Below are 14,314 nucleotides of genomic sequence, written 5' to 3'. Positions count from 1 at the left end.
CTCTGCTACCAAACATAATATAGTAGGTTTTGTCAGTGTTAAGCGTAAGTTTATTGGCTGTCATCCAAGTCGATATTTTGATCAGCTCCTCGTTAACAACGGTGTTGAGGGTGGCAAGATTAGGGTGAGAGATGACATAAGTCGTGTCGTCAGCAAAGAGAATGGGTTTCAGGTGTTGGGATACGTTTGGAAGATCGTTGATGTATATGAGGAAGAGCAGGGGACCAAGGACACTTCCCTGCGGAACTCCAGTATCAAGTGGCCGTGTTGTTGATGCTGTGTCTTTAATGGTAACATACTGATACCTATTAGTAAGGTAAGATTTGAAATAAGCAAGCGCATGGCCTCTTATACCGTAATGGTCAAGTTTGTGGAGTAGGATGTCGTGGTCTACTGTGTCAAAAGCTTTTCTTAGGTCAATAAAAATTCATAGTGGATATTCCTTATTTTCCAATGCTGTGTAAAGCAGATCTAGCATTTTTATGATTGCATCATTAGTGCTTTTATTTTTCCTAAATCCAAATTGGCAGGGGTTGAGTATGTTTTGTGCTGTTATAAATGAATATAGTCTCCTGTGCACGAGTTTCTCAAAGATTTTGGATAGCAATGGTAAGTTTGATATTGGCCTATAGTTGTTTAAGTCTGTAGGGTCACCACCTTTATGTATTGGTGTAACCCTTGAAGTCTTGAGTAGTTTCGGGAAGGTGCTAGTTTCTAGTGACTTGTTAAAAAGTAATGAAATAGCATGCGAAAGGATATGGGCCGCTCGCTTGTACAGTAATGGTGGGACATTAGACAGATTCCCCGAGTTGTTTTTAAGTGACTTTATAATCTCGGTGACTTCCGAGGGCTCAGTTGGTGCAAGATAGAAGGAATTTGGGAAATTCCCATCTAGGTAGTCCCCGGCATGGGCATTTTTATGTGGGATTTTATTGGCGAGATTAGATCCTATGGTTGAGAAGAAGTCGTTTATCTTGTTAGCTGTGTCAGTGGGATGGTGTTTCATTAGGTTATATTATTTTGTTGTTTTAGTTGTTTTTTCTTTTCTTTTCCAATTTTTTTCTATTCCTACTAACATTTGGGGCCTGAGAGACCAATACTGTATATAATGTATATATATAAACTCACTGTATTGAACACAATAACCGCACTAAAGTTATTATCATATTATTGTTTACCACTGTTGTTTATTACAATAAACATGCACAAATATTGTATAATACTAATGTTCTATCATATATTTACATATTTACAATCACTGGACATGGTTTTAGAACTGCTGGAGCTTGTGGAACTCCTTGAAACAAGGCACCATGCACAGAGGCACCTTACATTCCTCACACATAAACCGAGTGTCTTTGCGTCTTTGTTGCCGTCGTTTTGTTTGTGCACAGACAATGCATCTCTTCTGAGCAAATTTCTTTTGAGTTGAAGGAAGCTGTATTATGAAATGATCACCTTCTCTTCTCAAACGCTTGGGTATATTGTGATGAATTCGAGGACCATGTTGTATTGCAGGTGTTGTTACCTGGTACTTCATTATGAGTTGTCTGACAACAGACAGACAAAATTCACCATACGGTGGTCTGTTACCAGTCTTTATTTGGTACATATTATATGCATTCAGCATTGAAATGTCCATGAGATGGAAGAAAAGTTTCACGTACCACTTGTAACTCTTACGAACACAGTCAACAAAACCAATCTGCATGTCACACTTGTCAACCAAGCGCATGTTTTGTGTATAATCAATCACTGTCACTGGTTTTCGAATACGTTCATTAGTCACTCGATCAACTTTGCCACTGTCTTGCATTTCATTACGGTGAATGGTTGTCAACAATGTGACATCTCGTTTGTCATGCCACCGTAATGCCATGATGTCATTGGCAGTAAACACCTGCACGTCATCACCACGAACACCTGCGTTGAGCCTGGGCATATGTTTACGATTAGAACGCACTGTGCCACACACATCTGTCTTGTTCACTCGCATGAAATCACTGAGTAATGGGCTTGTGTACCAGTTATCGGTATATAATGTATCGCCCTTACCAAGATAAGGTGCCATCATGTTTCTCACTACGTCACCTGATATACCCAATAACATCTTGGTATCTTTCAATGTTTTACTACCCGTGTATACAACAATATCCAACACCAGGCCACTGTCACAATCACAGAGTACAAACAGTTTTATACCAAAGCGGTTCCTCTTGCTCGGTATATACTGCTTGAATGACAGTCTACCTTTGAACAAAATCAAAGACTCGTCAATTACAAGATTCTTGAATGGATAAAAGTATATCCTGAACTTTTGTTTGAGATACATGAAAACATTTCTAATCTTGTATAACCTGTCACTTCTGTCAGGCCTGGTTTTGTCAGAGAAGTGCAACATACGTAAGAGTAAGATAAACCTGTTCACTGGTATTATTTCACTGAAGGATGGGGTACAAATTAGCCGATCTGTGGACCAGTATGCTTTTATATTATGCTTATAGACGTGAGGCATAAGCATTATTGTTGCAAAAAGCAAATACATTTCTGCAACAGTCGTCTCTTTCCACCTGTGTAGTCTTGACTGTGGTGATAAGATCGTATTTGCCATGGTGTACTGAAAATACTTATTACTTTCCCTGACAATAATTTCCATCAATGGCTGGTCAAAGAATAATTCAAAGAATTCCAGTTCATTGGCCGTGGTTCCAAGGGGACAGGTAGGTAGAATTCCACTTTGTGAGTCATCAAAGTGGTGAGGGCTGGGAACAAAATTGGGATTTTGCTGCCAATCCCAGATACGGTTTGCTGGTGGATACTGGACATCATAGGCTGGTTGTACGGGTGGTTGTGGCGGGCTGGTGGGTGACGCTCCGCTTTGTCCTTGAACTGACGAGTCAGCAGTGTGGGTTCCCGCGTGGCACAGCGAGTCACGCATGGCGGTGCCACTACCACCACCAGCCCCACTAACACCATCCACTGATGTCTGTGGCCCATCCATGCCAAGTGTAGCCACATCATCCTCACTATCACTACCTAAAACGGGTGTAGGGCCACGGGATGTACTCCGGGATGAACTCCGTCCCCTGGGCACAGCATAGGGTACACTACCCGAGCGCATGCGGCGGCGAACATACCGACGCTTCACTGGTGAATATGTTTCCTCACTATCACTACTCGAATGATCGTCGAGCGCAATAAAATCACAATCCACATCAGAATCATCGTCATTACTGAAGTCAGAGGCCAGGCCACGGGAAAATATTAGTTTTCTCTTACGTTTAGGAACACCCGACCGTGAGTCACGAGTGCCCACACCAGAGGTAGAAGGTCGAGGATCGTCGGGGTTTTCTGCACTATTATCGATATCCTGGTCATTATTTTCGGTCACTAACTTATCAAAGCCGTAGAATTCGTCTTCATTTCCACTTCCATCAGTGTCAGAACTATCAGACAGGAAGAGGAGAGTCCCAATTTTCCGGGGAGTGAGAGCTGACTTGCGACGAGACATGGTGAACAAGGGTGACTGAGCCGGCGTTCCCACAATGCTATGCAGGCGCCTAGATTTTTTGTTTACGGCGCACACCCACGGCGCAGACCCATTCTTTCATATGTAGGCCTATGAGCGCTTTCGCGCTAAATTTGACGGCGCTAGAATTTTGGCGTAGATCTACGGTTTGGACACTCACCGACCAGCCGTAGATCTACGGGACGGACCCTGAAAGGGTTAAGCCCTGTCTATATTGCTTTTCATATTGGTGTTTCTTGTCAATGGATTTCAGAATGGTGCTGGTTAGCCATGGGCAACCAAGCCGTTTGTTTGTGATCTGTTTCGTTTTTATAGGACAATGTTTGTTGTATAGTCTAAGTAATTTGTTAAGAAAAATGTCTGTCCAGTCATCAATACCATTGGCCTTGGAGAATTCTGTAGGCCAGTCAACAATCTCTAGGTCAGTTGTGAACTTCCTTATTGAGGCCTCGTCATGGAGTCTAAATGAGACTTTGTTGTATTCAAGTGGTGGTTTATTAACCCTTTATCGTGTTTGGCCGAAAAAAATCGGTATTGATTACGTGTTTTTGGCGCGTGTCATACTTCGCGCCCCGCGCGGCCAGCTTCCCGTTCTTTAGTTCCAACCAATCACAAGCCTTCCCTGAGTCTCTTCAGCTAAGTACAGTTCGCTTCTGCCGCCTTCCCATTGGTTGAGAGATCAAAATATAAACACTGGCGGCTTGGCTTCGAACACACTCGCATTTTTCCCTCCACCCTTACTAATCTACTCTTGGATTATACATTCTACAATGTCGGTAAGTACTGATTGTTGTGTTTAGTGCTTACATGAATAGTTTAGGCATATTTTGATATATACCTAAAGTCCGTGTGAAGCATAATATGAGTGTAGCATGCAGTTGAAAAAAGTGCAAGCATTTTAGTCCGAATTATTTGGGTATTGCGCGAGTTTCCGGGAATGTCCAATTATAGTCAAATAAATGTTTATAAAAAATTTTCAATTGCATATATGAACTCTGTAGTGGTCTGGATTTATACAGGAGGTTTCTATTGTCCTTCCAGTTCCATGAGAGGCTGTTTTATGGGGAGCAGTCGACCAGCAGGTCGAGGTATGTCTGCGTTTCTGAAGACAGTGACTCGGAACCAGAGGTAGACGAACCAGAATTGCTGGATAGTGGTGATGAATACTTGCCACCGCATGCACAGGATGCAGAGATGTCAAGTGATGATGAGGAGGAGGAAGAAAGGAAAGAAAGGCCAGCCAAAAAGCAGAAAGTAATGAGGAAAAAGAAAACTTTTAGGATTGAGGAATACCCGGATGAGGAAGAGATCCATGAGAATATTGCTCTTCAAGTTTCATCTGAGTGGACCGTAGATGACATTGAAAATGATCCTTTGCCGGCATATGAACATGAAAAGCCTCTTGCAATTAGGTCTCCATATGAGTATTTTCTAATGTTCGTTACTCCAGCCATGATAGATAACATAGCATATCAAACAAATTTGTATACAAGGCAACAAGACGTAAATAGTACTTTTTCAACAGAGTCTGAAGAGATCATGAGGTTCATAGGTATTTTGTTGTTCATGGGTATTGCTTCACTACCATCCCTCGAAGACTATTGGAAAGCTGCTTTTAGGAGCCAACAGGTTGCAGATAGCATGGCGTCTAAGAGGTTTAGGTACCTTAGAAGTCATATTCATTTCAATGACAACACAAAAAAGGATAATGACAGATTCTACAAAGTAAGGCCTTTTTACACTGAACTAACTAATGCTTGCTTGAAATTCCAGCTACACCCAAGCAATCTATTCATGAAGTCATGGTTGGTTTCAAGGGTAAAACTGCTGGAAACGTAAGGCAGTACATCAAAACAAAACCAGATAAGTGGGGTTTCAAACTTTTTTGTCGTGCAAGTCAAGATGGACTCATACATGATATACTCATGTATCAAGGCACAACAACTTTTGACACACATCCCATACAGCTGCCACAGGAAGAATCTAAACTTCCAATAAGTACAAAGATTGTTTTGGTACTTGCACAAACTATGAACAAGACAAACACATCAGCAATCTATGCTGACAATTTCTTTTCAAGTATGCCTTTGGTCAAGCTACTAAGAGATAAGTATAACTGCAGATACACTGGAACAGTACGTGACAATAGATGTGGTAAGCCACATCTGGTGCCTATCAAACAAATGGAAAAAAACAGTGTGGTCAGGGGCAATTTTTGCTTCAACAACAATGATGGTGTCCTTGTTGTACGATGGAAGGACACCAAAGTTGTGACTTTAGTGACAACTGATATTGGGGTCGAGCCCATGAGTCTTGTTGAGAGATATAACAAGGGTACAAAGAGGAAAGAGAAAATATCGTGCCCTGCAGTCATCAAGAACTATAATGCAAACATGGGAGGTATTGACAAAAGCAACATGTTGGTGCATCTCTACAAAACACCAATGAAATCAAAACGTTGGTACATGCGGCTATTTGCCTATATTATTGATCTTGCTGTTGTGAATGCATGGCTGCTTTATTGCCGTTATTCTCGAGCAATAAAGCAAAAGTGTATGCAACTGAAGTATTTCAGGAATTCTATCTCTGAAATTGCAAGGTCTAAAGGACAAAACCTTAGAGGGAGCAGCCTAAGAACAACTCCAAGACCTTCACCAACTAATTCACCATGTACTTCCAATGGTGTTGGCATAGTGAAACCTGGGAGGGGAACACGTACAGAAATGCCTGATGACAGTGTTAGGAAAGACATTACTCTAATGCACTTCCCAATGGCAGGGCAAAGGCCGTTTACTTGCAAGTATTGCAGCACCTCGAAAAAAACGGTAACATCGTCATTCGTCTGTAGTGTATGCAAAGTAAATCTGTGCATAAAGACTGATAGAAATTGTTTCACAGACTTCCATCTTGCCAATTAGCAATATAGAATCATTGGTCTTCCAAATGAATCTCAGGAATATAGGGATTGAAACTTGCATCACTTTGCAATTTGGCATTGTTGATATTTGCTTCCTTTTTATATTTTTGTAACAATTAAAAAATGTTTTGATACAAGTTCCATTTATGTTTTTTATATTGTCTGTTTGTATATTAAATTTAAAAAATTGTTTTGGTGTGTTTTATTAACAATTGCAAGTTTGCAACATAAAATTTTTTAATCACTTTGTCGGGGGCGGCCTAATATTTTCGGTCTTCGGAGATTGGCAATTGCTCGAAAACTAACCATCAGAAATCAATTTATATGGGATCAGTGACCTTGTATTGAGTTACTCTATCCACCATAGGGAGTTCAGTTTGAATTTCAAATTTTCGGACCCCTTGCGCGATGAAGGGTTAATGTTTGTCAGGAGGAAGGTAGGGTAGTGGTCTGTAGTGCTATCTGTGATTATCCCTGATTTAAGGGGGGGCTAGTATATTGGTCCATATGTGGTCTATTATGGTTGCACTTGTCTCAGTGAGCCTGGTTGGTTTAGTTATTGTTGGTATGAGAAGTGTGTTGTTCATATTGTTGATGAAATTAGTTACAGGCTGATCATCTAGTAAGCCAAGGTTGATGTTGAAGTCTCCAGCTAAGAGAAGGTGGTGCTTATTCATTTGTCTGTTTGTTATTAGTGACTTTAATTTCTCACTGAAATTTGGGATGTTTGTGTGAGGTATCCGGTAAATGGCACCGATTGTTATGGGTATCTTAAGGTTTTTTACAGTAAAATTAGCAAAAATGTATTCCCCATATTCATCACTAAAGTAAGTGGTGCTAATACAAGATAATTGGTTAGAGTAATAGATTGCAGTACCACCCCCATGGTCTTAAGAATGGATCTCCGTTAAGTGAGGAGAGGCTGTACTGCATTGTCAACAAACTATTCTTTAAAAACAGTCCAAAACACTGTAGGCATTCCAGCCACTAAAGCATCCTTGCATTTAATCTCATCTCCAGGCCTGACGTACATAATGCATGGCCTCCACTTTTAACCCTTTCATTGTCAAGAGCCCTGATCACAAACTTGCTCTGTCGAGAAATGTTAAAAAAAAAAAATTTCTTATCAAATATTAAGAATATTTTTCAGAGTGTTTTAAAAGAAAAACAAATTTTTTTGCAATCAGTACTTACTGAGATACAGAGGCATGAAGTTGACAAAGTGAACCACTTAGAGCAACATCGGCGACTGCCGCTCACTCTACAGTATTTTTAATTTTATTCTATTTTTTCTTTTCTAATTTATTTTTTCAAGTAACTTCTGTGGCCAGTGAGACCAATATAATGCATAATGTATATACTATATCCACTTGCATGCAACACAATAAACACACAAACATTGCCATCATTATATTGTTTACAAAACTTGTTTACACAAACCCACACTGCCTCCCCCATCACCCATGCTGGAAATAAGTCATTTGACTCTTTTGGGTTATCCTAGGTTTTCTACACATGCTATGCATGATAATCTATAACTGTATTCGTGTTTACCTGAATAAACTTGCACACCATCTTCCCAACCACCCATGCTGTCTTCCCCACCCACACCATCATCCCCACCATCCACACTGCCTTCCCCACACCCACACTGTCTTCACTACCACCCATGCTGGAAATAAGTCACTTTCACTTTTATGGGTTATCCTAGGTTCTCTACACATGCTGCCATGTATGATAATCTATGTCACTTTATTTGTGTATACCTAAATAAACTTAATTATTCATTGAGACAAGGGAAAATATGAGTTTCCTCTTTCGCTGTGGTACAAGTGAACATAAATAGAATGGCCCAGCACCAAAGGTAGATGGTCGTCTGGGTTTTCAGCACTATTTCTGGCATCCTGGGCATTGCTTTAGGTCATGAACTCTTCAAAACAATGAGATTCATCTTCACAGACACATCAGTCTGTGTTAGAACTATCACTTGGGAAGGGAAGAGTCCCAATTTGCTGGGGAGTGGGGTAATCCTTACTGCTAGGCATGGGTGAAAAAGGCATACTGATTTGCACTCCTACAATGCCCTGCGGCCACCCCGATTTTTTTTATACTGCGCATGCTGACTATGCAGACACGTTCTCTCACATGCAAGTCTACCAGCTTTCTCCCGCTAGATTTAAAGCTGCTAGAATTTTGGCGTATTTTAATGGGACCGACACTGGTTTCCAAGCTGTAATATTACGGGACTGACAGTGAAAGGGTTAATCTATAGTCATGCACCAAAAACACACTTCTTGACTATTAGACCATAACCAAGAATGCTTGGTCATGGTTTGTGTTTCCCAGTAATTGAAGCAGACCTAATAAAAACCTATAAATAGACCCACACGAAGTTTACCCTTCCCTCCTTTCCCCTTTCCCAGGAAATCTCCTAAAAAAAATTTTTTTTTTCATCCTGTTTCAGGCCATTTTCTGTGTGATAACAGCCAAAATCTCTCACCAGTATTTCTTCTGATCAGTCTATCGCTACCCATAAACAGCCAGTAAAAACCACAAAAACCACCCTTCAGAAAGCCTCGGTTTCTTTTTTAATATACAGTGGTATCTCGAGTTACAAACTTAATTCGTTCCAGAAGGCCGTTCGAGTGCCGATACTGAATGAATTTGTTCCCATGAGGAATGATGTAAATTAGATTATTCCGTTTCAGACCCCCAATAATACACTTACAAAAGCACTTACACTTGCATAATTGTTTGAGTTCGGAGCTGTTCGAAACTCGAGGTACCACTGTACTATACACACCCACGCAATAGACTTATTCTCTCGTGTCCAAGCCAAAATTTGCCTGCCACAGCAAATTTGAGGTTGGTATAAATTATGCAAAGATCTACAGCGCTGACATTGATTCCACTGATATATATTGACAGCACCAGCATTGATCCCACTGATATAGATTTATGTAACTGTCAGTGTCACGTACAACAGAACTGCACTGTAGTGGGAGACACTTGGATCAACAAATGCAAAATAATTATTGCTGGTAGATAGTAAGTCTAGGTAGTAGGTTGGTAGACAGCAACCATCCAGGGAAGTACTACCATCCTGCCAAGTAAGTGTAAAATGAAAGCCTGTACAATGGACCCCCAGATTACGTAATTAATCCGTTCCAGAGAGAGTGACTTATCCTGAATCTGACCTATTCCGAATTAATTTTCCCCATAAGAAATAATGGAAATCCAATTAATCCGTTTCAGGCACCCAAAAGTATTAAAAAAATGTTTTCTACGTGAAATATACATTTACCTACTCAGAAAACAATGATACATGAAGAGTAAAACAATAATAACATCACATTTACCTTTATTGAAGACATGGTAATGTATGGAAGACTGGAGGAGGAGAGAGGATGGAGGAGTTTACAATTGTTTGGAAGGGGAATCCCCCTTTTATAAAGACTTCAGGTACCAAGTCGTTATCTTGGGTTACTTTCCTTCTTCGTTTTTTAATGCCGCTAGGACCAGCTTGAGTAACTGGACCCCTGTCATGCAAAAAAGTGTTCCACAGAGGTCTGTTTCTGACTTATATTAGGAATTGTGTTGGGAGACAGGACAAGATAGTCTTTCAATATGACACTAATATCAGCTCTACGGCTTATTTATCTAGCACAATTCATCTAATATGACATAATAAACAATATTAATAACACAGAAACATGATATATACTCTAAAATGAATAAAATATGGCATTAAGAATGTCAAGAGTGGTGGTGTGTTGTTTGTTGTTGGGTGTATAAGGGCCACTGAAAGATGAGCCTTACGTAGTAGTGGTGAAGGCAGCGGTGTTAGTCAGTAGCCCTATATACCTCCAACAACAATGGAGGAGTCAGTTTCGTGCTGTCCTTTTTCTATCAGTTTATTGTTTAACTTACTTGCTACACTGTTAATGCTACACTTTATCGCTGGCTGGCGCTATAGCCTTTATAGCCTCCTGCTGCTTTAGTATCATACATATTGCAGAATCACAGAAAAAGGCACATTCTCCCCCCTCTCTCTCTCAACCCTTTTCCAAAGGGCTGGCTGGCACTAGAAGCTTTCTTTGGGCCCATGGTGGCTTATTTAGCAGTTACAAGCACTAAACAGAATGGAATAATACAAAATGTATGAACACGTGGGATCGTCCTCACTTGCTGGTAAACAATGCTACACTGGGCCGCTCAGGCCCCGACATGAATGACTTATACCAAGTTCAGTGATGTTCACCAAGCCAATATTTTGACGCAAAAGTGTTACTTATTCTGAATATTACTTATTCTGATGACGTCTTAATCCGGGGGTCCACTGTACTTGTTTTACACGATGGTAGGATTGCTGATATCTTTTTCCTGTCTCATAAACATGCAAGATTTCAGGTACATTTTGCTACCTGTACTTACACTTCGGTCACGCTACACATGCATGTACAAGCATATATATACACACACCCCTCGGCGTTTTCTTTTATTTTTTTTACTAGGTCTTGTTCTTTTCTCCTTATTTCCATGGGGAAGTGGAACAGAATTCTTCCTCTGTATCCATGCATGTTGTAAGAGGCAACTAAAATGCCAAGAGCAAGGGGCTAGTAACCCCTTCTACTGTATACATTACTAAAGTTAAAAAGAGAGACTTTTGTTTTTCTTTTTGGGCCACCCTGCTTTGGTGGGATATGGCCAGTCTGTTGAAAGAAGAAGAAGAAAGAAGATAGTAAGTGGTCTTCTTTTGCTGATTTAAGTAGCTGTTACAAGTAGTAGTTGATGAAGCAGGTTGTAAAGGTTATGCATGGATGCTAATACAAATAAAATTTGCCTGAATTTGGAGCCACATCTTGGTAGATGAAGGGTCCCATGCATCATTAGCTACTGATATAAGGGACTGAGTAAGTACATTATTGTTTTGTTACAGATCATGGTGTGGGCCAGAGTCACAGTTTAAGTATGGGTGTTGGTCAGCGTGGTCATGGAAGGCCACAGTTTCCTGGAGGAGACTCTGTATTATCACCGCGTGCCACTGACCACACTGGGGTGGGTCTTAAGATGGTAGAATATGTTCTGGCCTCTTCGCCAACTGGAAAGGACCTTGATGCCCGCATGGCCAACCTCGCCTTAAGAGTGAGTAGCTAACCAGTAACTGTAACTAAAAATGTTTTTACATTATTTAGTAACTCATTCACTCAAGTCTTTCTAGAAAGAGGGATGTAAAGGTTTCCTTTTTATGTTTTTAACAGAATGGAGGTGGAGAAAGTACCAAGGATAAAAAAGACAAGGCTCCTTCCCCGTTTGACCCAACAAAAAAGGAAGTAGAGAATGGTAACTCCCCGCAAGCTAATGGCATTGTACAGAATGGACTTGACGATGACAAAACTTTTAAGTAAGTATAATATACATTATGAAAAAGAGGATTGTGTGTTGCTAAGCATCTTTAGGATTGTCACTTGTGTATACAGTTTAGCATGTGCAGTTGTTAGCTTGTTTTAACAGCGGTTAGTGGTTTTTCTATAAACATGCTTGTTTATTTTGTACAGTAGGGCCCCACTTAAACGTCAGGTTAGGTTCCAGGCTACTGCCGGAAAGCAGGCATCGCCGGAAAACAGAACGCCATTTTTTCTACTTATAAATGCATATAAATGCCAGGTAACAAGTTTACACTAACATATATTACATTAGCAATAGAACCAGGCATTAAAAACAATAAAAAGTAAAATAAACACACAGTACACCCATTACTTACCTTAAAATATTTGTAGACTTAATGTAGGGTGAGAGGTGAGTTTAATTTGTAGGAAGTCAGGTTTGGGAGGTATGGTAACCACCCAGGTCAGCCCAGCCTACCCACACGTAATATACTACATTTAAAGCTCCCCAGAGCGATAAAATACACAGTACGTACATTCATTAATTACCTTAAAATATTTATCTTCATGTAGGGTGAGAGGCGAGTTGAATTTATAGGAAGTCAGGTTTGGGAGATATGGTAGCCAGCCAGGTCAGCCCACCCCACCCACACGTAATATACTACATTTAATTAAACTTCCCCAGAGCGATAAAATACATGTACAGTACATTCATTAATTACCTTAAAATATTTGTAGTCTTATTGTAGGGTGAGAGGGGAGTTTTATTTGTAGGAAGTCAGGTTTGGGAGATACAGAATCCAGCCAGGGTAGCCCTTCCCACCCCAACCCACCCACACGTAATGTAAACAAACTAGACGAACGCGTCTGGTTTTTGTCGCTTTACATTGTGTACAAGTTGTCTCCATGTTGATACAGTAGAAAAAATAAAGAGAAACGCTCTCATTCTCATGTAACACCATTTTTAGAAGAAATGACGCCCTAAGTGAAGGCGTACTTAGGTACAGGTACACATACGTATAATTATCACTTGTAATAATAATGTAAGTATACTATAGGCCACCTGGACTACATACCTATACCTACCTACATAGCTACACGATATTTAATGTGGCCCAGAGCCATATTATTACCGTCTACAATCCATGTTCACCGAGTTTGTTTCTAACAACTACCTTTAGATGCCATCATAAACAAAGGGAGAAGTAATGAATAATTCATGCCAAGAATTGTAAACAAAAGTGTCATGTATTAACCCTTTGACTGTCGCGGCCGTATATATACGTCTTACGAGGTACCGTGTTTGACGTATACAGTAGACCCCCGCGTAGCGATATTAATCCGTGCAAGAGAGCTCATTGTTATGCGAAATTATCGTTATGCGAATGAATTTTCCCCTAAGAAATAATGGAAATCAAATTAATCCGTGCAAGACACCCCAAAGTATGAAAAAAAAAAAATTTTACCACATGAAATATTAATTTTAATACACACAAACTGAAAAAGGCATGCACAATTACATGACACTTACTTTTATTGAAGATCTGGTGATGATTGATGGGATGGGAGGAGGAGAGAGTGTTAGTGTTTAGAAGGGGAATGCCCTTCCATTAAGACTTGAGGTGTCAAGTCCTTTTCTGGGGTTACTTCCCTTCTTCTTTTAATGCCACTAGGACCAGCTTCAGAGTCACTGGAGTTCTGTCGCACAACATATCTGTCCATAGTGGCCTGTACCTCTCGTTCCTTTATGACTTCCCTAAAGTGTTTCACAACATGTCAGTGTAATAGTCACCAGCACGGCTTGCAATAGCTGTGTGAGGGTGATTTTCATCCATGAAGGTTTGCACTTCAAGCCACTTTGCACAGATTTCCTTAATCTTTGTAGTAGGCAATTTCTTCAATTTCTCTCTCCCCTCCTTCGAACCAGTTTCCTCAGGTCTGGCCTCTTGCTGTTGAAGTTGATCTGTCAGCTCATCAGTGGTTAGTTCTTCATTGTCCTCCTCCACCAACTCTTCCACATCATCCCCACTAACCTCCAACCCCAAGGACTTTCCCAATGCCATAATGGATTCCTCAACTGGCATAGGATTCTTAGGGTTATCCTGAAACCCTTCAAAATCCCTTTGGTCTACACATTCTGGCCACAGTTTCTTCCAAGCAGAGTTCAAGGTCCTCTTAGTCACTCCCTCCCAAGCCTTACCTATAAGGTTTACACAATTGAGGATATTAAAGTGATCTCTCCAAAAGTCTCGCCTACACAGTAGGCTTCTTCAGTCGAGTACAGAAAAGTTGATAGAAGCAGAAGAACTTGAAGAGTTGGTTTCTGAGGTCACTACAAAGCACCTTTCAAACAGAGCTTTTGTGTACAGTTTTTTGAAGTTTGCAATAACCTGCTGGTCCATGGGCTGCAGGAGAGGAGTGGTATTAGGAGGCAAAAACTTCACCTTAATGAACTTCATGTCCCCATAAAGTCGCTCTGCC

At 40.5% G+C, this 14,314-nt stretch overlaps 1 protein-coding gene across 6 annotated transcripts in view; it reads left to right on the top strand.

Annotated features, from left to right (window-relative positions):
• The window catches only part of LOC138853274 (pumilio homolog 2-like), a 439,987-nt gene that overhangs the window by 401,710 nt on the left and 23,963 nt on the right, over positions 1 to 14,314 (top strand). For all 6 annotated transcript variants that reach the window (XM_070089036.1, XM_070089035.1, XM_070089037.1 and 3 more), the window contains 2 exons: positions 11,386 to 11,591; positions 11,708 to 11,850. In XM_070089036.1, coding sequence (XP_069945137.1) covers positions 11,386 to 11,591; positions 11,708 to 11,850 — 349 coding nt within the window. The remainder of the gene's footprint in view (positions 1 to 11,385; positions 11,592 to 11,707; positions 11,851 to 14,314) is intronic.

The sequence above is a fragment of the Cherax quadricarinatus genome, chromosome 27, assembly GCF_038502225.1.
Source record: "Cherax quadricarinatus isolate ZL_2023a chromosome 27, ASM3850222v1, whole genome shotgun sequence".
In the NCBI taxonomy this organism is placed as follows: Eukaryota; Metazoa; Arthropoda; class Malacostraca; order Decapoda; family Parastacidae; genus Cherax; species Cherax quadricarinatus.
This window is presented reverse-complemented; position numbering and strand designations above follow the sequence as displayed.